The sequence below is a fragment of the Pteropus vampyrus genome, unplaced genomic scaffold (assembly GCF_000151845.1).
Source record: "Pteropus vampyrus isolate Shadow unplaced genomic scaffold, Pvam_2.0 Scaffold125, whole genome shotgun sequence".
NCBI classification, from domain to species: domain Eukaryota; kingdom Metazoa; phylum Chordata; class Mammalia; order Chiroptera; family Pteropodidae; genus Pteropus; species Pteropus vampyrus.
Genome location: NW_011888906.1, coordinates 2,226,399 through 2,249,568, shown reverse-complemented (window position 1 = coordinate 2,249,568; position 23,170 = coordinate 2,226,399). Strand labels below are relative to the sequence as shown.

General features: G+C 42.6%; 1 protein-coding gene across 1 annotated transcript in view; it reads right to left on the bottom strand.

The window, feature by feature from the left end:
- Positions 1–23,170, bottom strand: part of PPP1R16B (protein phosphatase 1 regulatory subunit 16B) — a 101,514-nt gene that overhangs the window by 66,490 nt on the left and 11,854 nt on the right. The window contains exon 2 of the mRNA XM_011366603.2: positions 8,462–8,812. Within this exon, the coding sequence (XP_011364905.1) occupies positions 8,462–8,711 (250 nt within the window). The 5' untranslated portion in view covers positions 8,712–8,812. The remainder of the gene's footprint in view (positions 1–8,461; positions 8,813–23,170) is intronic.

Below are 23,170 nucleotides of genomic sequence, written 5' to 3'. Positions count from 1 at the left end.
CACGACTCCTGTTTGGCCACCCTGAATATACAGTACCCCATTGAAGGTCCAGTAGGTTCCCCTTCCCTTGGCCCCTTCATGTTTGGGGTAGTAGCATCACCCCACTTTTTCTAGCCCCAGGGTATTGTGCCATTCCTTGTTGGTTCCTGTAAACCAATGGTTCTCAAAGTGGCTCCCAACACTCTTTCAGGGTATTCGAGAGGTCAAAACTATTTCCATAGTAACATTAAGAGAGTATTTGCCATTTGCACTGTGCTGACATTTGTACTGATGGTGCAAACGCAGTGGTGGGTAAAACCATTGCCGCTGTAGCACAGTCAGTCCAGTGGCACCAAAGCGTGCCAGGAATCACTGTATTCCCTGCTTCATGTGCACAGTAAAAACAGAAATCAAACCAAAGACGATATACGGATGGCAAACAAGCATATTAAAAGATGCTCCACGTCATACGTCATCAGGGAAATGCAAATGGAAGCAACAATGAGATACTACTACACGCCCATGAAAATGGCCAAAATCCACAACACTGACAGCACCAAATGCTGGTGAGGATGTGGAACAATGGGATTCTTATGCATTGCTGGTGAGAATAAGAATGGTACAGCCACTTTTGAAAACTGTCTGGTGGTTTCTTACCAAACAGAACGTACTTATACCATACGATCCAGCCATCTCGCTTCTAGATATTACCTAAAGGAGTTGAAAACTTACGTCCACACAGAAACCTGCACACGGATGTTTATAGCAGCTTTATGCATAATTGCCAAAGTTATGAATAATTTGTTTCTTAGAAGCGACCAAGATCTCCTTCAGTAGGTAAATAGATAAATACATGGTGATACATCCAGACAATGTAATATTATTTAGCATTAAAAATAAATGAACTATAAAGCCATGAAAAGACATGGCAGAACCTTAAATGCATATTACTAAGTGAAAGAGGTCAATTTGAACTATACAACATTCTGGAAAAGCAAAAACTGTGGAGACAGTAAAAAGATCAGTGGTTGCCAGGAGTTGGAGAGTGGGGAGGAATGAATAGGCACAAAGCAGGATTTTTAGGGCAGTGAAAATACACTGATACTCTGTATAATACCGTAACAATGGGTACATGCCCTTATACATTTGTCCAAACCCATAGAATGTACAACACCAAGAAAGAAGCCTAATGTAGACTGTGGGCCTTGGGTGATTATGACGTGTCAATTTACGTTTATCAGTTGTGATAAATGAAGCACTCTGGTGACTGCTGATAACGGGGAAAGCTGTGCATTTGTGGGGGCCAGGGGCATATGGGGGCCAGGGGCATATGGGAAATCTCTGTACTTTCCCCATATTTTGCTATGAACCTGAAACTGCTCTAAAAAATAAAGTCTCAATAAAAACACAAAAACACACACATTATAACCAGAAAAAAATCAGTGCCAGTTTCACTTTAAAATGTCCTTGATGAAGCAGTAAAATGTATGAACCCTTGAGTATATGTCTTTTTAATATTCTGTATGACAAAATGAGAAGTACACATGAGGTGTGACCATTGTCTCCATCTGTATTAGTTGAGCAATTGTTTAAGTTGTATGCTAAGCTAGCTCCTTCTCTCATCAAACACCATTTTTACTTAAAGAATGACTGGCAAACAATGGTTATTCATCTTTTTCTCTGAAATGAACAGAGATCCTCTCGCAGTTGTTAATGTTTGTTGCTGATAACAGAACTTAAACTTTCAGGCAAAGACTTTTCTAATGAGATTGGTGTTGAGATGATAATTTTTTAAAATATTGTATAATGAAATGTGTCCGCATTTAAAAGATCTGCATAACTCGGTGCACTAATATTTTCTTTACTTCTCCCAGGTTTATTGAGATATAACTGACATATAACATTGTAAAAGTTTAAGGTCTACAACGTGATGACTTGATACACACATATACTGTGAAATGGTTACTGCAGTAAAACTAGTTAACACTTCTATTTCCTCACCTAATGACCTTTTTGCATGTGTATGGTGACAACATTTAAGATCTATTCTGTTAGCAACTTTCGAGTGTATAATATATTGTTAACCATAGTTACTGTGTTGTGCATTAGATCCCCAGAACTTATATATATGGAATATTATTCAGCCATAAAAAAGACATGGATAGAATTTTCTTTATCCATTCATCCGTTGATGGACATTTAGGTTGTTCCCATATCTTGGCTGTTGTGAATATGTGAATAATATTGCAATGAACATTGGGCTGCAGATATCTCTACAAGGTAGTGATTTCATTTTTTTTTTAATATATACCCAGAAGTGTACTGCTGGATCATATGGTACTTTTATTTTTAACTTTTTAAGGAACCTCCATGCTGTTTTCCATAAAGGCTTTATTAATTTACACTCCTACCTACAATGTACAAGGGTTCCCTTTTCTCCACATCCTCACTAACACTTACTACTTCTTATCTTTTTGATAAGCATTCTAACAGGTATGAAGTGATATCTCATTGTGCTTTTGGTTTTCATTTCTCTGATGACTAGTGATGTTAAGCACCTTTTCATGTACCTGTTGGCCATTTCTACATCTCCTTTGGAAAAATATCTATTCAGGTCTTCTGCCCATTTTTGATTGGATTATGTGTGTGGGGGGGGGGTTGCTACTGGTATGTGAGTGCCTTACATATTTTGCAAATTAACCCCTTATTTGATATATGGTTTGCATATATTTTCTCCCATTCTGTAGGTTGCCTCTCCATTTTGTTCATTTTGTTTGCTGTGCAGAAGCTTTTTAGTTTGATATAGTCCTACTTGTTTCCCTTGGCTTTGGTTGCTTGTACTTTTGATGTAATATCCAAAAAGAAGTGAACTGGTATTTTCTAATACATCATGTTTAAAAAGTATGCAAGGCTAAGAGAGCCATTCCAAATACAAGCTAGACCAATGAATTTTGATGTAACAGAGTAAGAAAAGCTAAAAATTGATGTGGTGTCAGATTCCACATTGCAATTGACCTTCAAGAAATTACCACCTGTTGAGTTTGATTATGATATCAGAAAACAGCCACCATTATCTGGAAAGGCAATTAAAATATTTCCTCTCCTTTCCAACTACATATCTGAGTGAGGTAAGATTTTCTTCATTTACTTCAACAAAAATAACATATCATAACATATTGAATGTAGAAGCAGATAAGAGAATCCAGCTGTCTTCTTTCAAACCAGACCTTAAAAAAATTTGCAAAAGTATAAAACAAGACTACTCTCCTATTTTTTTTTTGTTTTGAAAAATGTCATTATTTTTCATAAAACTACTTAGATTAACATGTGTGGTGGTTTTAGAACATGTTCACAAATTCTCCTCCTTTCAAGAAATGGAGCCTAATTCCATTCCCCTTCAGGGTGAGCTGGACTTAGTGAATCGCTTCTAATGAATAAAATATGGCAGAAGTGATGGTATTTGATTTACAAGGCTAGGTAATAAAAGGCATTGTCATTTTCTCCTTGTTCATAAGTACAGATCACTCACTCTGAAGGAAGCCAGCTGCCATGTTGAGAGGCCACTCAAGCAGCCCTATGAAGGAGCTGAGAAGACAGGAAACTGAGGCCTCCTGCCAAGAGCTGTGTGAGCGGGCCATCTTGGAAACAGATCCTCCAGTCCCAGTTAAACCTTGAGGTGGTCATAACCTCTGAGAGATCCTGAGCTAGAACCACCCAGCTAAGCCACTCCTGGATTCTTGACCCACTGAAATCGTGTGAAATGGCAAATGTTCATTGTTTTTAGCGTCTAAAATTTGAGCTCATCTGCTAAGCAGCAATAGTAAACTAATACGACAGATAATGAATTTCATGTTATATTTTCATGAATAATATCTATTTTATGTATTTTATTTCATTTATTTTCATTCCTGTTTTAATTTCTAATATGGTAAATATTAATAGATAGAACCCAATTAAACAAAAGCTCTTGGGGGTTGTCAGTTTCTAAGAATATAAAAGGGTTCTGAGACAAAAAAAAAAAAAATTTGAGGACTATTTTCCTAAACCCTTTGCAAATTTCCTCTTTAATAAACTTTCCTCAAATTACCCCATGTGAGAACACCATTTGTTTACCATCAGAACCCTGGCTGATAAAACAATACCAAAATATTATCAATGGTTGCTGCTGTTCAGTGGGAGTGTGCGTGATTTTATTCTCCTCTTAATGTTTCTTTTTTTCTGCGCTTTTAAGACTTTCTACAAGAATGCATTATTTTTGTAATTAAAAGTAAAGAAAATTCCTTTTTCAAAATCATCAAAAGTGAAAGTCAGAGCTGTGTTTCCTTTAGATGAATCAATGGTTTCGGGGTGCCGTGCAGAGCCCAGGTGTCTGCCAGTGCGCCTGGGGTGGGGGAGACAGGGAGAGGTTTGCAGGGGCAGGGGTGGGAAAGGCATGGGGTGGACCAGCTTCCAGAACCCTCCCCCCTCACCCCCAGCCAACTTCGGCCAGAATAGCTCTTACATCTCTTTTACATATTGGGTTTCTGCATAATATGTCATTTAAAGAAAAGTTTCCACTGCTTAAAAAAAAGTTTGAAAACCTTTACCATGAGAATAACAGTTGAAGAGCTAAATTTAGGCTACAGAAGAATCACTCAAACTTTCGAATGTGAATAGAGTTTCCATAAAGAAAACCCTACATATTCTGAGAGAACAGAAGCCATGACACGTTAACAAATGTTCAGTGGTTTCAAGGAAGCCCGAACCCAGGTGGCCTCAGAAAGAAGTTTCAGCTAGGGAGAAAGAGCTTATCCAGAGACTCCCAATACAAAAGATCCAAGAGGCCAGCAGAAACTCCAGGGTCATTAAGGCCCAAAGTAACACAGATCAGAACCATGAGTGAGTGGTTCTCTTGTTTTCTAGGGAAAATCAAACGCAGGAGGTGCCATGACCATATGGTAGTTAAAAGCATGGGCTTCAGAGACAACTGATCTGCCTTCGAGTCCTAAGTCTGACACTGAAAACCTGTGAGACCTTGGCAAGTGACATAGCCTCTGCGAGCTTCAACGACCTCATCTGCAAAACGGGGTTTGAAAATGTAAAAGGATGAAGTTATTTTGGAAAAGAGTTTAGCAAGTTTTTAAAAAAGTTAAACATAAATTTACCACATGACCTAGCAATGCCATTCCTGGGTAACTACCCAAGAGACATGAAAACGTATGTCCACACAAAGAGTTGCACATAAATGTTCTCAGCAGCATTATTCATCATAACCCAAAAGGGAAATAATCTAAGTGTTCACCAATTGCTAAATGAATAAACAAAAGGTGGTCTAGCCATATACTGGGATACGATAGGGCTATGAAAAGGAATGAAGTCTTGATATATGTCACAACCTGGATGTAGCCTGAAAACATTCTCAATGAAAGCAGTCATCATGAAAGATCACATATTGTATGAGTCCATACAATATGAAATGTCCAGAAAAGCAAATATATTTAGGCAGAAAATAGATGAGCGACCGCCTGGAGGTGGGGGTGGGAACCAGGAGTGACTACAAACGGTCACAAAGTTTCCTTTGGGGCTGATGAAATGTTATAAAACTGGGTTGTGGTGATGGATGTGCGACTCTGTGAATTTACTGAAAATCATTGAAAGGTATATTTAAAATGGGCAAATTTTATGATATGTAAATTAAAGCTGTTTTTAAAAAAATGCGTAGTGGGAACATGAGGTTGGGGCTCAGGCAAGTCTGAGGCCAGACGGGGGTCCCTGGTGCCCCGGGCATTCGCCTGAAGGCAATGCAGAGTGAGAGAAGAAAATCCAGTAAGTTCCCCAGCGCTGCCTTTCTATGGAACGACTCACACTGTCCTGGTAGGTGGAGGAGGTTGACTCAGCCACTGCTGTGAGCTCATGAGAGCGGGGGAGCTGCCACCCCACATTCCCAACCCGCTGTGAGCTAACGCCCCAGCAGCCTCCCCAACACCAGCTCCACCAGCACACAGAAGCCATCCCAGCCAGCTGGGAGCAGTGGGCTCTGTCATGCTGCCAGGAAGCTGAGCGTAGCCGAGAGAGAGAGCTTGTTGACTGATGGAAGCTTCACGTCACACCCCCGAAACCCAGCCATCCGTGGACCCCCAGGGTACCTCTTACCCTACCCCCATAGCCTGCCACAGTGCACAGTGCTCTGGTCCTCCACCCTCACTGGGCTGTCCCTAGAGCCAAGGGATCCGTCAGTGGAATCTGGCACTTTTCTCACTGAAATTTAATACACATACCTTTGAATCCATCTCTTTCATTCTTCCACATCTGTCCTAGATAAGACATTTATATGGGTGCATAAAATGTTCATTTCAGCTAAAGCAAAACTACTGAAAAACTTACAGGCCCATCAATAAGGAACCATTTCAAACATTCTTGTGAATCCATACTACAGAATACTATGCAGCAGTTAAAAGGAAAGATGCAGATCTATTATTCCACTATAAATGTACTGGCATGAAAACACCTTTAAGACATATCGTTGGGTGATAAAAAAAAGTTATAGAATAATGTATCCAGGATGTTATCACTTACAAACAAACAAAAACAATTAGCGCTCTATTTCTCCAAGTCCACAAATATATAGGTAAATGAAAAAACTGGAAGGAAACACATCAAACAATCGGAGTACTAATTACAGAAGAACAGAAGGAAAGGAGGGAGGAGTAAGACTTTATATACTTCTGTGTTTGATTTTTATGAGAAGAATGTGTTTGCCTATATTTGGGTTCTAGAAAAACATTAAAGTCTCATAAAAAAAATACAGCGAAAAAGTATGTTATACAATGATCACCATGCTGGTGCAGGGTTCAGGGTCAATTTTCAAAGAGCTGCCAAATGCAGGATCTTGTCTAATTCTTGCCACCCTCCACCGAGGGCAAGGTTCAGACCCCCACTTTGCAGATTAAGGAACTGGACCCAAAGAGGTGAAATCAGCTGCTCAAGGCCACACACAGGGCTGAAGGGCCCCTGGTGCTCTAACTAGTACCCGTGGGAGTACACTAGGGCATGGGGCCTGGGCAGTGGGCTCGGGGAGGCATGGACCTTCTAAAGCAGCACAGCCAGCTCGCAGAGACTCTGCAAAACCCTTCAGGGAGGGAGAAAGGGGACTTTGTCAGGAAGGAAGGGAGTAAAGATGTGAGGTGAAAGAAGAGCTTATGAACTATCACCCACGACAAGAATTAGACATCACAGTGTGCCACCCACTGAGTGGGATAGGTTTGTCACGTCACTCGGCAAATGACACGTGGGAAGGAGCTTCATAGGGCCGTGTCCCCTGAGCCTGAGAGTTCATATCTTTCCCGAGGGGGCTGCTCACCCCAGGCTCTTAGCTGAGCTCTTTCCAGCTGAGTGGTTCCAGAATGCCTCTCTGCTCATTTCCAAGGGTGTAACCAGGACAGAAATAGAGCCGTGCTTCTCAGAGGGTTCTAGAATCTGAGGAATAACAGGCATAAAACCCAACACTCTATAGTGTGGTCAGTGCCACCACGTCTCAGTTCTTTCACTGACTGCTTTAGCACCAAGTGCCTGGAAGTCATGCGAAGGCAGGAGTCCAGAGGGACCTAGGAAACATGGCTGGGCCCCTCCAGGGACAGCCAGAAAGGATTCATACAAAGAGAGGGACCAGAGGCTGCTGAGGGTGAATACGGGACACACGCACAAATCCCAGCTGCACAATGAGCAGGTGTGACCCTGGAAGCATGCTGAGAGAACAGGGCTTTGGTCAAGTCATGGATCTTCCATTCATCCTTTTAATGAGAAGAACACCTACAAGGCCATGAGGCCAGTGACAAGAGCGTGAATCATGGAGTTCTGATCCCATCTCTGCCACCTGGGTCAAGATTCTGAACCTCTGGATCTCGGTTTCCTCATCTGGACAATGGGTATTTTATACCCAACTTTTGGGTTTTGTGAGAGCTGGATCATGGGACATATAATAATAATATACTTAAATAAAATATAACAAATAAGATAAAATATAAATAAATAAAATATAAAATCTGCAAATAAGTTATATGAGCATGTATATGTGTTTATATTAAAAATAAGGGAAAATGTCCTAGACAACGTTGTGCATATTTGTCTACATTTCCAGGCTTTATGGACACCTTATATATATATTTATGACTATCTTAATATACATATAAATATAACAAGTTATATATTTATAACATATTTGTATTATATTCCACTTTCTATTATGTAACCACTGTATAAGTGATTGTTTTATTTTATTATTATATATTATTATATTATGACTCGATTTTATCTCATTATATACCAAAAAAAAAGTCTAAGATAAATTCAAAGCCCTCCCAAGACATGTAAGGCTGCCCGAACTTGGGAGAGGGCCAGAGGCCCCCAGCCCGCACCTCCACTGCATAGAACCTGGAGGCCAAACCCAGAACCGGAGGCACTCAGGCCAGGGGGCCACCAGCCCGCAGGGATCAAGGTGGCCTACCTTCCTCGGCGTCATTCCTCAGGGAGGCCTCCAGCAGGGCCACACTGGCCTCGAAGGCCACCTTCTTTCTCCGGCCGCCAGTGCTGCGCTTCCGCTCGTGCTTGCGCTTGCGGTGCTGCAGGTCCTGCTCATACTGGGCCCACTTCTTCAACTGCTGAGCCCGGCGCTTCTGGGCGGCCCGCAGCCGCTCCAGCGTGGGCACCTTCTCCAGCAGCTGCAGCTCCGTCAGCAGGTCCACGTGGCTGGCCATGGCCACCGCGCCTCTCCACACCCCGGCTGGGGGCTAGCACGGTGCGCCCAGGGCCCGGGGAGCGCGCGGGCTCCGGCGGGGCTGGGGCCTCATGGTGGGGCCTGTGGCGGAGAGGGAGGCACAGGAGGACATGCTTGTCAGTCTCGAAACTCTGATATGATTATGTCACCCCGCCCCATGTTTTTTCTATTTATTGGCTTTTTCTTTTCTCTTTTTTTATTGAGATATAATTGACCTGTAACATTGTGTAAGTTTAAGGTGTTGGTTTAATGCACTTAGATATTGCTATATGATTATTACTGTAGTGTTAGCTAATACCTCTATCATATCATACATCACATAATTACCAGTACTTTATTGTGGCTATATTGTTATAATGCATAAGGGACTTATTGTTATATTGTTATAATTGTTATACTGTTGCCATATATAAGAGATTTATTGTCAATTTACGGAATTAATTCCACATTTTTAATTTCTAACAACTAATTTATAATATGCTAAATATTGACAGATATAATCCACAGAAACAAAAGCTCTTTGAGATTCTTTAAAAGAAGAGTCCTAAAACCAAAAAGTTTGATAATTGACGAACTACAGGGACCTGGAAAATCTTAGTTGAAGTGTTCCTCCATGGCTGATCTTCAAAAAAATTTTTAAAAGTCACCTCTTGCTCTCATTGATTCCTGGACAACATGAGGTAAATTTCAGAGTCTGAAGCCCACTGGTTTTATGCATCTTCATGTCAGCATAGACCCCATGGGCTCTCAGAAGCAGAGGGTCTTGGAAAAACTTGTTTTCCCACCTATAAAATGTATTCATCTCCCAGAATTTATAGCAAGTTCATGGAATAAAAAGACCTGACCAAAAAATGTTATACATCTAATAGCAAAGAAAAACAAGCCTGGAAAAAGAAAAGCAGACATGTAGACTCAGCATATCTGGGAACTCATAGGCAAGGCTTGTGGAGAATTAGGGGTTGTGGGACAGTGGAGAAAGACAGGCACAGGTCTCCATCTGTATGACGTGCAAACGCCCACTGTCACAAAGGGGATCAGGACAGCCCTGGGCTTCAGGAAGTGATTGCTATCTCCTGGGTTCCCTGCTGCATTCTCATCCCTGGGCTGCTTGTCTTCAAGAAAGTGAAGGTCAGGGTTCAGCCTTACTTAGCCTGGACCCTTGAGTGCTTGGGTTGGGTCAGAATGTACTTCAGGTCTCTCCCAGCTCTGGGTAGACAGGCAGAATGCGGATGGGGCTGGCTTGGCAATGCTGCCAGGACAAAGGTCCTGGGATCTCAGTGGACCTGTGGCAAGGTTCAGCAGGAAGCAGCTAACTGACTTTGGTTGCCTTTTGTTTTATAGTCTCTTCTTTTGAATATCTTAAAATGATTTTTAATTAATTAATTAAACTTTTTATTTTAAGCTCATTGTAGATTCACATGCAGTTGTAACAAGTAACAGAGAGATGTCATGTACCTTTTACCTAATTTATCCCAGTGGTAACATTTTGCAAATGTTACCATAGTGTAATATTACAACCTGGAACCTGACATTGACGCAATCTCTCAGTCTTATTTAGATTTCCCCAGTTTGACATCTACTCATGTAGGGGTGTGTGTGTGTGGGTGTGTGTGCGCGTGTGTGTGTGTGTGTGTGTGTGTGTGTGTGTGTGTGTGAGAGAGTGTGTGGTTTTATGCAATTTCATTACATGGGTAGGTTTGTGTATCCACCACCACAGTCAAGATACAAACAGTTCCAACACACAAGGATCCCTAAAACCACTCTCCCAAAGCACTACTATCTTTGCCCTTGGCAATCACCCATCTCTAGAATGTTGTCACTTCAAAATGTTATATAAATAGAATCAGACAGTAAGTAACCTTTGGGGATTGGTTTTTTTCACTCTGCATGATCCTCTTAAGATTCATCCAAGTCGTTGCCTATATCAATAGTTCATTTCATTTTTGTTGCTGAGTAGTATCCCATTTCATGAGCATGCCCATTTGCTTAACTGTTTACCCAGTGAAGAACACCTGGGTTGTTTCCAGTTTGGGGCTATTACACTCATGTACAGGTTTTTGTGTAAACATAAAGTTTTCATTTCTCTAGAGTAGATGCCCAAGAGTACAACCATTGGCTTGTACAATAATTACATGTTTAGTTTTATAAGAAACGCTTGAACTGTTCTCTATCATCATGATGGTCAGACCTCATAATGGGAGCTAGTGGGATATATGTTTACTTTACCCCCTTACTCCAGTGATCAAACATCTAATGGACACCTGCTCTGTGACAAGCCCTGATTCGGAAATAGATCAAAGACCAACTCTGCCTTCCAGGAAGTCCCTGTCTGTCTGTCTATAAATTCATTTAATCCTCCTGACAAGCTAAAGAGGTAGGTACTATTATCATGCCCATTTCACAGATAAGGAAGCTGCGGCACAGGGAGATTAAGAAACTTACCCAATATCACACAGCTAAAAAAAAAAAAAAAAAATGGAAGAAACAATCTACCTGGGGTTAACAGGAAAGGCTGCCCAGAGTAGAGGACAACTGATAATCCCAAAGATTGAGTAGGAGTTCACCAGGTAACAGGAACAGACACAGCCTGAGAGGGAGCTTGCCGATGTTCAAAGGCATGGAGAGGAATTCTGGAACTCAACATACACGAACATGGCTTGAAGAGGACAGGGCTGCCCAGCCCAAAGAAGCAGAAGTCTTGGCGGGTAGTGGTGAGCAACTGTGGCTGTGGGCCAGACCTGGCCAGAAAGTCCACACCATGTTTTATAACATTGTAATTCATTGCTAACATTTAAAACTTAGAGATTTTTATATCCCTAGTCAGGTTTTCAGCTTTTCTTAGAACACCTCAGTACCTGGCCATGCTGGGCTTACATGGCAATCATCAGCAGATGCAGAGTGGGACTGTCCCCTTCATGTGGGGCACATACCCTCTAATTTGCCATAGTCCCTCTACCTGCCATTGCTCCCACCTGACCTCCTTCACTCATTAACATCACATGCTAGCTCCTACGGTCATTTGAGTCTGAAAGTCCTGTCTTAGGCAGAATGAGACAGCAATCTGAAAACATCCAGAGATCCAATCTGCACAAAAAAGAGAAGATAGTCTGTGAGTCTCCCCAGTGCTGAGCAAGACCAAGGTACAGGGGAGCAGGTGTATGCACTCGAGGAACAGACACCAGCCTCCAGAGCTGTCCGACAAGCTGTCCAACAAGGTGTTTACAGTCCAGCGGCTGTCTCAGGAGGTAAAACTCTCCACCATCACAAACAATAAAATGTCCACTATATCAGATTGACCTAACCATTCTATAAGATCTCTCTCAGCGTTAAGAGACAGTTACTTATTTCTTCATTATTGAGTATTTACCAATCACCTGCTAAGTGGGAGGCACCAAAAACATGTTAAGACTGAAGATAAGAATAATCATACCAGTGACTTACACTGTTAAAGCTCTTAATCCCTTTCCGAGAATTTCCCCAGCCATCATCTCATCTCAGCCAAGTGTTTCCCTAAGTGTTTCCCTAAATGTAGACAGAGAATCAACTCCAAAGGAATTTTCAAAAGTACAGGACAAAGCTTAAAGTAGCATGGACAGAGAGAGCAAGTATATGCTTTTTGTTTCTTTTTTAATCAGATTTTCTCCAAGAGAAAGTGTCAGTTTAGTACTAACCATGCCAATGTTATAATCATTATAACCATGCCAAACTCCCCTTGCAAACAAAGAGAAAGCAGGCCTTAGGCTCATGGCCTAGAGCAATCGATTGCATCCAGGGTAGAATTTAATATCATTGTTGTTTTTCTGTGGATTTGTTATCACAGTTACTGTTTATTTATGGCAATGATATAAATTTTCCTTTTTGAATAAATCGGCTAGTGGAAAGCTAGCAAGGTGGTAGAAAAGAAAAAATTAAATGATGATGGTATTTAGTGTTGGCAAAAATCGTAAGTGACGGACATTTGGGAAACCTACCTGGCCACTGATCCTCATGGATGACAATCTTATAAGAGAAGCACTTGTATGAGCTCATTATTTCATCTGACAAATAGTTATTGGGCATCTACCACATGCTAGGATTGTGCTAAGGGTTAGGAATACAGCAGGGTCAAATAGACCCATTGGATGGATGGCAAAACAGAGGCACAAAGGAGTGGGTGGCATGCTCCAAAGATACAGAGCCTGAGCAATACCTTGAACCTTGGGCCTAACTCACAATGCAGTGCTCCCTCCCTGGGCCCCACAGTGGCAAGCCCCAGGAAGACAGATGGCACTCACTGCAATGCCCTCCTGGCTTGGGCAGTTTGCTGCAGTGAAGAAATTAAGGGCAGTTGCCCAGCCCCCTGGAGAAAGGTGAGGACAATGCCTCCCAAGGGCCAATAAAAGGGGCCAGAGCACATTTTCTCTGACTTTGCTATCCCTGCCAGCCCCTCCTGCCTCGCCCTTCTGGGTTCCCTAGAGCTGGGGCTCCAGGACAGCTCCCTCTTGACTACTGGTTTTCAGGTGACCTAGTTTCCCCCAATAGACCCACACACCTCCTCCCACCCCCGGCCGAGAAAACCCTGCTTGGTCTAATTAAAGAATTGCCACCCTGCTGCTAGCACGGCAGCTGGGCAGGCCCCAAGACAGGGTGCTGGCCTGGGTGCTGGGGCAGCCCACAGAAGTCCTGGCTCCAATGGGCTGCAGACTGGCCCCCTCCTAAAACTTGTGCACACCTGTCTTGTTTCCAGAGATAGCCCTGGATGGTGATGGGGACACAACCCAAACTGCCAGGAGTCAGGAGAGCAATAGCATCATCAATACTTAAAGGGGATCCCCAAAGAAGACCTCATTTGGAGGAAAACCAACTCCATGGAGACATGGAGCCCAGCGTGTTGTGGGAACGTCCCGATGGACCATCCTGCAGAGAACTGGGCATGTGAGGCCACAAGTCAATGAACAGGGCTGACAAGGCGGGTGTGGGAGGGTCTGCAGAGGCCAGGTTGGGGAGGTGGTAGGTTATCCAGGAAGCATGTATGATATGAGAAGAGAAATCAGAAGCAAGGAGAAATAGGGCGAATACTTAATTTTTCCAACAAATGGCTATGTGAAGTCTACATGGATGAAACAAAAGAGCCTGATTGTGGGCAGGAGGAAATCTGAGGCCAAGGCACTTGACACTCGGTGAGGCAGGGAAAGGCTGTTGCGGTGAGCCTTTATTCAGACCCTGTTGCTGTCTGACATAGTCTGAACTTAATTCCTCTTGCTACCTCCATTAACCCTTGCTGCCTCTGAGAGGAGAAACTGAGTCAGTGTACATCTCAGGAAGCAGGGGCCGTGATCCAGAAGGCTGAGCCTTTAGAAGAAGGAGCAAGGAGGGTGCTGGGTTTGGGAGCTGGTAGAGGGGGGATAGGCTGAATGTAGAACCCCTCCTCCCTCCAAAACGAAAAGAAGATTATTAAAAGTGTTTGGGGAATGAATATACCTCTGGAGAACCGCCCCCCCCCCAAAAAAAAAAGAAGAAGAAGAAAAAGAAAGGCACGGGTCCACTGAAAGACAGTTTGATGGCGGTCCTTGTAGTTCTTCCATCATCACTCTGTGCTGGGCCCTGGTTGGCCAGAGTCTGTCAGCAATAGGCTAAGTCCAGCCTCAGTGATTGGTTGAGGATAGGCACGTGACTTATGTTGGCCCAATCAGAAGCTCTTCCTTCTCACTGCCTGTGACCTGGAAGCCTTCTTGCCACCAGCCATTCAGGAAGCCAGCCTTTGGATTAAGCCAATACTTGGCAGTCAGAGAAAGGAAACAGGGTCCTTTAATTTAGGGTCCTCTGGACTGCAGCTATCCAAGCCAACAAAATCCCCTTTATTACTTAAACCAGTTGGATTGCATTTTGTTACTTGTAGCCAAAAGCCCCCTAACAGCAATGCAGCTTTTAGGGATGCAGGAATGGGCACCCCAGAAGGAACTGTTGGCTAAAGCAAGATGAATGCCCTCTTTCTGGGGGATGCTACCAGATATCTCTACTTTCCCCCTACAGTGGCCACTTAGGGCCCTTCTGGCCCAAGTTGAGGACCAACCTTGAGGAAGGTAAGAAGGCCAAAACCAGGTCCCTGCCTCCTGAGACAGGAGAAGAGGGCCCAGGCCTTGCGACTCCACAGTCCCAGGGGAGCAGCTGGTTGACACATCTTTGGACTTGAGCCTAGTGCCTTGAGAAAAACAACACAAAGGAAGGTGAATTCAAATTGAAGAGCCTTTAAAACATGAGTCAGACAGTGTCTCAAAGTTCACACTGTTAAAAGAAAACGTTAAGATACTTTTTTCTTATTCTCCAGCTATTCTTCTCCACACAATATTGGCAGCAGCCTGGAGGAAGGCCGTGAGTGTTTTCTCCCTGTGCTTCCTGTAGCATTGAGCACAAGGGGAAAAGGAAAACAGGAAAACAAAACATAGCACCGGCTTCCCCTCCTCCATGATCTCACTTGGGACCCACTTTCTCTCCTAAAGGATGCACACCCCCACCCTCCCACAATACACTTCTTTGAATAATAGCATCATCCCTCCCCCTCCCAGTATAAAGATGCTTTATTCATAAGCAAAGAGACTTCTAGGGCCTCTGGTGCTCCAAATATCTAAATTAGAAATTAGCCTTGTCTCCCTCTACCCGTTCTCACGGGATTTTTTGAATTGACTGTTCTATCCCTGATGAAATGAACCTTCTAGACTCTGGGCACAATCACCCTAGACAGGACATCCTGGTTTTAAATCTGTCGTGGAATGCAGGTCCCCAAGAGTCTGCCCCTTAACTCCACCTCTCTCAGCAGTGCTTCTTTCTTGGAACTTCTGAGTGGTGGCCCTGTGGTTGGCCCTAACTTGTCACTGTACTCTCAAGGCCATTTACTATGACCCAATTTAGCAAGACTTGGGTGGGAAGTGTCAGGGGAGGGCCGCAGGACTCAAAGACTACAAGTTGCACAAGAACAAAGAGTGATCAAGGCAACTAATGCACCTTGAGCTCTGTCAGGAAAAGAGCCATGTCCAACACTGGGAAAATAGCCCAGCTGACCTCTGTCTGAACTGGTTGGGCCATCTTGGGAGCATAGGACCAGGCCTTAAATAACAAAAGCCATGAGTGAAAGAATTCGTTTTGTTCTGAGTCTCGAGAGGGCAGATTTGGGATCATGGACAGGCAAAATGAAGTCATAGGATCAGTCTGGCATGAGGAAAAACTGTCTAATGTTGACAATTCAACAAAGCCCAGCCATGGCACGATGCTGGGGTCCCCATCACCAGGAACTCCATGGCCACTCGTGAGGCTGCTGAGAGAAAAAGTCTACATAGGACTGTAGGTAAGAGTGGCCCACTGGGCCCCAACTCTGGCCTGGCAGACAGACCATTAGGAGCATGCATTCTATCATGCACATTTGCAGCTCAGCCCTAACCATCGGTCTAGGCAGCCTGTAAGGACTATTCCAAGTAGATACTGATTGATGATGTTTTAGATTTCTTCTGCCTGCGAAGGTGAGATAGCTTTCTCAGGCTCAGCTCCAAGAAAATTTCAAAGGAAACCACAGCTTGAACAGGTGAAAGAAAACCCATGAACACACCAGTCTTCCACGCTGAGCTTCTCCCAGTGGACCTGAAACCACTGAGAGACCCACAAGCTGTAGGTAAGAATGCCAGTGTCGGGGAGACTGCAGGGGACAGAATGAAGGTGCCAAGGATGGGGCACACAAAAAGCTGACATGATGTCTATGAATACATTAGTCAGTCACAGTCACAGTGTTAAACCAAGCAGCCAGTCTCCTAAAGAAGCTTATGTAATAGCTAAGCACAGGGAAATAAGAGTCAAATTACACATACTGTTTCTCCAGGCTTAGGGGAGTGTGGTCCACCCCCTCCCTTTGCAGGGAGATCAGAATTCCCTTTGCAGCTGGACGGATCATTTTCCAAAGGAGGCCATCTATGGCGACAGATTGCCCCCCTGGATTACATTTATTAAACAGGGGACAGCCATTCACATCAGCTAAGCCTGTCTCCCTCTCTCAACCTGATATCCTTGGCCAACATTTCCTCTAAGGTCGTTAGTGGCTACTTGGAGCACTGTGCGGGCAGGGGTTACAAGGCCATGTGCGGGCAGGGGTTACAAGGCTCATTCAGGAGAAATGAGCGTTCTGATTGATTAGTAATGCCAGCTACAGATAAAGGAGTGGGAAGTAGCTGCCTGCACACTGAGTGTGCAACTCTGTTCTATGTCATGCTTACCCACACTTGGATTTCAATACTTGTCTTCACCCCATTGTTCAAAATCCTCTAGTATCAAACACAAATATCTAGAAAGTTACCAGATTGAGACCAAGGGCCTCTCAAATCCCAGTATGTCATCCAAATAACACAAAATCGCCACAGTAGATAAGAATCAAGACTATCTTAGGTTTTAAAAGGAATTTCTCCAATTATTTGCACTAAGGAGTAGAATGAAGAACCATGCTCCATCCCCTTAAACTGACTACATTTAGGTTCTAGGAAGCAGTATGCTAAGACAATTCAAGCAAGGGATGGCAGGCCCTACAGCTGACTGTCACCTCTCCGAACTTTGTCCCTGAAGAGTAGGAAGATAAGTAATCTACTGGTAACCGGATTGGGTCAATTCTTGAAGGGGTAAGGGAAAAGGTACTACTACCAGCCAGAGATCACTGTCTTGTCCTTTCTAAGCATCTTGGACCCCACGCCATACCAACACAAAGGAGGAAGGGGACTGTGGTCTGCTTCCTAATAAGACACCTCTCTTCACTTCAGAAACCCTAAAGATATCCCTAGCAAGCTATCTCTTCCCTTTTAGCCAGGGGTGTTCTTAGCCAATTAGGAAGTAGCCGGTGTGGGAATTTTAAAAAGCTTTTCCTATTGTTCACTGAGGTTTAGAGGATAATTCTAAGGAAGCAAGGACAATAACAAGCACAGAGTTGGGCTCAAAGGATAAAGTCCTACACTAATAAAGAAAGAAGGGGCAGTGAGGAGGAGGAACTAGAGCAATGCAGAGAATAGATGAGAACGAACCGCACGGCCAGTAAGTGGTGCAGCTGGGATTCGAAGCCAGGTCTGCTTAATTCCAAAGTCTACATACATAAAAGGAGGAGAAGAAGGAATTAGGAAAAACTCTGAAAGAACCATAAGCGCTTTAAAAGATCTTCCTCATGAAATCCTAGAAGATTTTAGAAAATCTTCTAATGATCAAGGAGACAAGAGGATATTTCGACTAAGACACCAGATGGATCAATCTGTAATAGCACAAACACTTGCTGAAGTCAGTATTGAGTAAAACAAATGCTTAATGAAACTAAAGATAAGTATCATAGAACCTATAAAATATGTAAATGAAATGAACCCAGAGATAAAGAAGGCGGGGTAATAATGGCAGTTTTCTGTGCACAGTATATATTCCATGTGTCAAGCTCTTGACATGTAACCTGTCCTGGAATTGTTGCACTAATTCTGCAATGTACGTACTGCCCCCATTTCAGAGAAGGGAAAGCTGAGACTCAGAGAAGTTAAGGAACTTGTAAGTAGGGCTGATATTTCAGTTGTTGGTGGTTAGACTGTCTTCTAATTGGTCTGGGCCTATGCCTTGATGGTTAAGTATTTTGAGTATCTCCCCTGCTTGAACATAAATGAAAAAATGCCAGACAGGGAAGATGGCCCACAGAGGCACAACTGAGAGCAAGAAGAGGAGTCCTTGAAGGAGAATAAATGAAATCTATGCAGCGCAAGGACAATGATTAAAGCTATGACTTCCCTAACTATTAGAGCTGTCCTCACCTTTGGAGGCTTAGGCAGGAAATAGCTGTGTCTCATCCTAAATTTCATAGAATCTGCCTTCCAAACCCCTGTAGGCTCAGCCCCCGTCACCAGTGTTCCCTTCCTTGGTGAGCACTTTCTCATTTTCCACTTCACCCAGCAGCAGATCCCAAACCAGATTCATAGCACCAACTGTCCTCTCCTCTCTACTCTCTGAGTGACGAAATTGTCAGTAGAATCAATCAGGAAGCTTCCAGGTGCTCCGCATTTGGAAAATGAAGTTCCCTTCCAGTATGCAGTCTTTGAAGTCTCTGAGCACTAGATTTGTGACCTGCCAGGTCACCGCACAGGGAGAAGCAAGTTGTAGTAGAACGGCCTTTACATTTCTTTGGTTCCTCCTCTCTTTGATCTCCAGCCAGCTCCTTCACTTTGATTCTCTCCTCTTGGCCCCACTTGTGTGTACAGAACTCCAAGCATACGTCTGCTTCCCCTCTGACCAGCTTTATTTCCATCAAACATGGTAAATCCTCCAGAAACCATAGATTCAATCTTATGAAAATGCCATTACTATCATAATCGAATTTATCTCCTTGTGTTGAAATCTCAGGTTCACTTCGTTAACCTCTTTGGTCTATACTCAGATACCTGGGTCCTGATATTATTTCAATCCATTCACTCAACATTTTCTCCAGCAAATTACTGGATAGCCTCTCTATTTTATACCTGATGTTATCAAGTAGCTAGTTTCAGGATTTTCTTCTGGAAATTTTCTCCCCTAATTCACTTCCATTTTTAATTTAAAGCCACAGTCGTTTAGTCAATAAGTATTTGTTGCCATCTCCTATGTACTAGGCAGTAAAGGCGGGGGGTGCTCTGAGGGTTTGTTAATGAACAAAACTATTGATCAGAAAGGTTCTGCTTCTAGTAATGGCAGAGTAGCTCTTAGCAGACCTACTCTCTTACATATAATTACACAAACAGAGAGAGAGAGAGAGAGAGAGAGAGAGAGAGAGAGAGAGAGAGACAGAACCTATTGAAAGGCATTAGGTTTGTTCAACAACAAGCGTACAGGAAGTGGAGGAGAGAAAGAAAGAAATGGCAGTAGGTGACTTCTGTGTTTTTATAGCTTTCGATCCAAGGATAGGCCCAAGTCAATGTTGTACATTGTGGCTACGATTTGGATAGAAACCTTCACTCTTAGTGTTTGAGGAATTAAAGGACCGAGCTCAGGAAACTACAGTGGGAAAGTAAGGAGAGACATCCCAGAAAAGGGTCACAGAACAGTAGCCCAAATTCTGGATATAAATTCTGCCCAAATCTCTCTGAACGATGCATATACAAGGCAGATTCTAAGCGGTCCTACTGAGGATAACAGAACAGAAGAAAAATTTCAGCTATTGCCCACTCAGGAGAAACTGAGTTTACAGTTTGAGTTTGGTCAAGTTAACTGCCTTTTAAAAAAAAAATCATTACTATTTTGAGGAATGTAAGAAAATCAAGTCTCATTCACAATGTTCAAGATGTAATACAAAATTACTAGAAAAAAATTTAAAAACAAACAGGAAAATATGGCCCAAACTCAAGAGAAGACAATTAATACAGATCTACCCCAAGAGGACCCAGATGTTGGAGTTAACAGGTAAGAATTTTAACACTGCTATTATAACTTTGCGAGAGTATGAAGGAAAATATGCTTGTAATAAATAAACAAATAGGAAACATCATCCACAGCACAGAAACTACAAAGAAGAGAAACCAAAACTATTCATCAGATCAGCTAAATTTCCACCAACACTTTCTTTTGCATCCATATGAGTTGGGCTTTTCACTAGGGACAGTTACACACTTCTAATACTGACTTGAATGACCATTTTTTAAGCACTTTCCAAGTGCAAGAAATGGGCCAAGCTTTGGGGAGTGAAAATACAACACAAAATCTTAAACTCTGAGAGCAAATACCAGTTCTTTTCATCTGACAACATCTATATAAACTACTAGTAATAGGACATATATATTATTTCAATCTACTCACTCATCATATATATATGTATATATGTGTGTATGTATCTGTAATGTATGTGTGTGGGGGTGCATATGTATATATATATTCCCTTTTATATAGGACACTTGTCATGTCCTCCCTTCTCTCTGAGGTCTTAAATAGGAAGAAGAGACTAAAGTTCTGCTGCTGTGGCCTCTTTCCAGATCTCAGATCACTCCTGATAGTCATTTGCCCCACATAAAGCACAAAGGAATGAGGGTGAGGGGCAGGCTGTCAGGTGTGATACACCTCCACGGCAAAAGTATCCTCCACTGGCTGATTAGGCAGATCAGTTCTATAAAAATCTCTGGGTACTAACATCAAAGGGAGTCAATGGGGAGGCACTAGCCATTATAACATCTCTTTATCCAGTTTCATTGACAAATATTTTGCTTTTTCAAAACATATTAGAAATTCAAACTTGGAATCACCTGGAGATGCTGAGAACATATATAAAGATCACAGAGCAAGACTATTATATATCCACCAAAAAGGCCAAAAAAAAAAAATTAAGACAGAAAATATCAACTGTTGGCAAGAATTCTTATACACTGGGAATATAAATTGATACAAGCACTTTAAAAACTGCTCAGCAATATCTCCTAAAGCTGAACATATGCACGCCCTATAACCCAGCAATTCATTCCTAGGAATATACCCAAAAGAAATTTCTATATACATTCACCAAAAGGCATTTCCAAGAATGTTAATAGCACCATTTGTAATAGTCCCAAGGTGCAAACTATCCAAAATGCTCACCAATAGTAGTCTAGAAAAGAATTATGGTATATTCACATAAGGGAACAATATACAACAATGAGAATGAGCAATATACAATTGGTCTCTCACGAGGTTAACCAAAATAAGCCAAACACACACACAAAATACATACTGTATGATTCTATTTCTTTAAATTCAATAACAGGCAAAACTGATCTACGTATCAATCAGGATAGTGGTTTTTGGGTGGGGGAGTGACTGGAAAGTGATGTAAGAGGGGCTTCTGGAGTACTGGTAATATTCTGGGTTTTGACCAGGATATGGGTTACATGGGCATGCTCTGTTTGCAAAAAATACATTCGTTTAGGGTTTGTGTACTTTTCTATATTTGTTTTACCTTAATAAATCATTAAAATTTTAAAAATACTGATGCCTGGGTCCCACCTTGAAAAATTCTAGTTTCATTGATCTGGGGTACAGCCAAACATGAAAATTTTTAAAGCTCCTGTGATGGGTCTAATGTGCATCCAAGAACCACTGTGTTAGAACTTGGTAGCTCTCCTTACCATTTCTTGGAGCAGGAAGGGGTGCTGCTTCTCCAGGAAGTCTAAAGCAGAAGTTTTTTATAGAACACTGGTAGCTCCAGGGGAAGTTAATAGATGTTACATGGAAAAAGGGGTCCATTATCAAATATGTAAGTTTTAAAATTCTACATCATCAACTTTTATTGAACACTCACTGCATTCTTAGAGCTCAGTGCTTTATCTACACTATCTCATTTAATCCTCACAACAAGCCCTTGAGAAAGGTACTATTAATCCTTATTTTACAGAAGGGTAAAGTAAAACTCAGTGGGGTAATTGTCAAGGTCACACAGCCAGTAAGTAACAGGGCTAAGATTCGAATCCACCCTGGCCTTGACACTGAAGCCCAGGCTCTTAACTGCTGTCCTAATCTGCCTCTCTAGGCAATACTTGATTATAGGACTTGACAGAGCTTTTACTAGGCTAATGTGCGTGATTGTGAGTGGTTGCTGAGATGGAAATGTGGAATACAGCATTTCCCAATGTGGTTTCTCTGCCTCCGTCTCTTACCTTCCAACCCACCACCCACCTCACTGGTGGAATTTTCATTCTGAAATTTAGTCTGTATTTCCCTTGTAGGGAAGCATTTAATACGTCTCCGTTGCCTACAGAGTCAAGCCCAAACTCCTCAGCCTGATAGCTCAGGCCATCTAGTGTCTGGCCTCGACATTGTAACTCTATCTCTGGCCATCCAAATGTCCCAAACCCACTAAACACTCAATTTACCAGCTGTGCTGCACAGGTCTGATGGATTCACACCTCTGCAATGGTATCCACCCTTTGCAGAGAATCTGCTATGTGCCAGGTACTACATATAAATTAACTTTAATCCCCACAATAAGCCTTTTAAAACAGGTACCCTTAGCCCCAATAGATAGATTAGGAAATGATGGCTCATCTTGACATATCCAATGTCACAATTAATAAGTGGCAGAACTAAGATTTGAACCCAGGTTTAGTTTCCTCTGCTACAAAACCCATTTCTCCTCCTTGTTCTTTGAGAGCTGTAGTAATCATATCTATCATCTCTTAAGTGCTTTCCAGGCACCGTGTTCAGCACTTGACATGCCTTGTCTCATTTACACAGTATCTCAATGTTCTTTTTATTCCCTCTGAATTGTTTTTTATCCGCCCTGTGCCAAATGGGTTTCTTTCCCCCTCTCTAGCTCCAAAGCATGTGACCACATCTCTATTATGGCACTCAACACTCTGTAGTAATTTTCAGTTTCAGATCTGCCTCTTCCATTGGACTAGACGCTCTTGAAAGACAATGCATGTATATTACTCACCTATACATCCTGCCATAGAGCTACCCAGCACATGATAG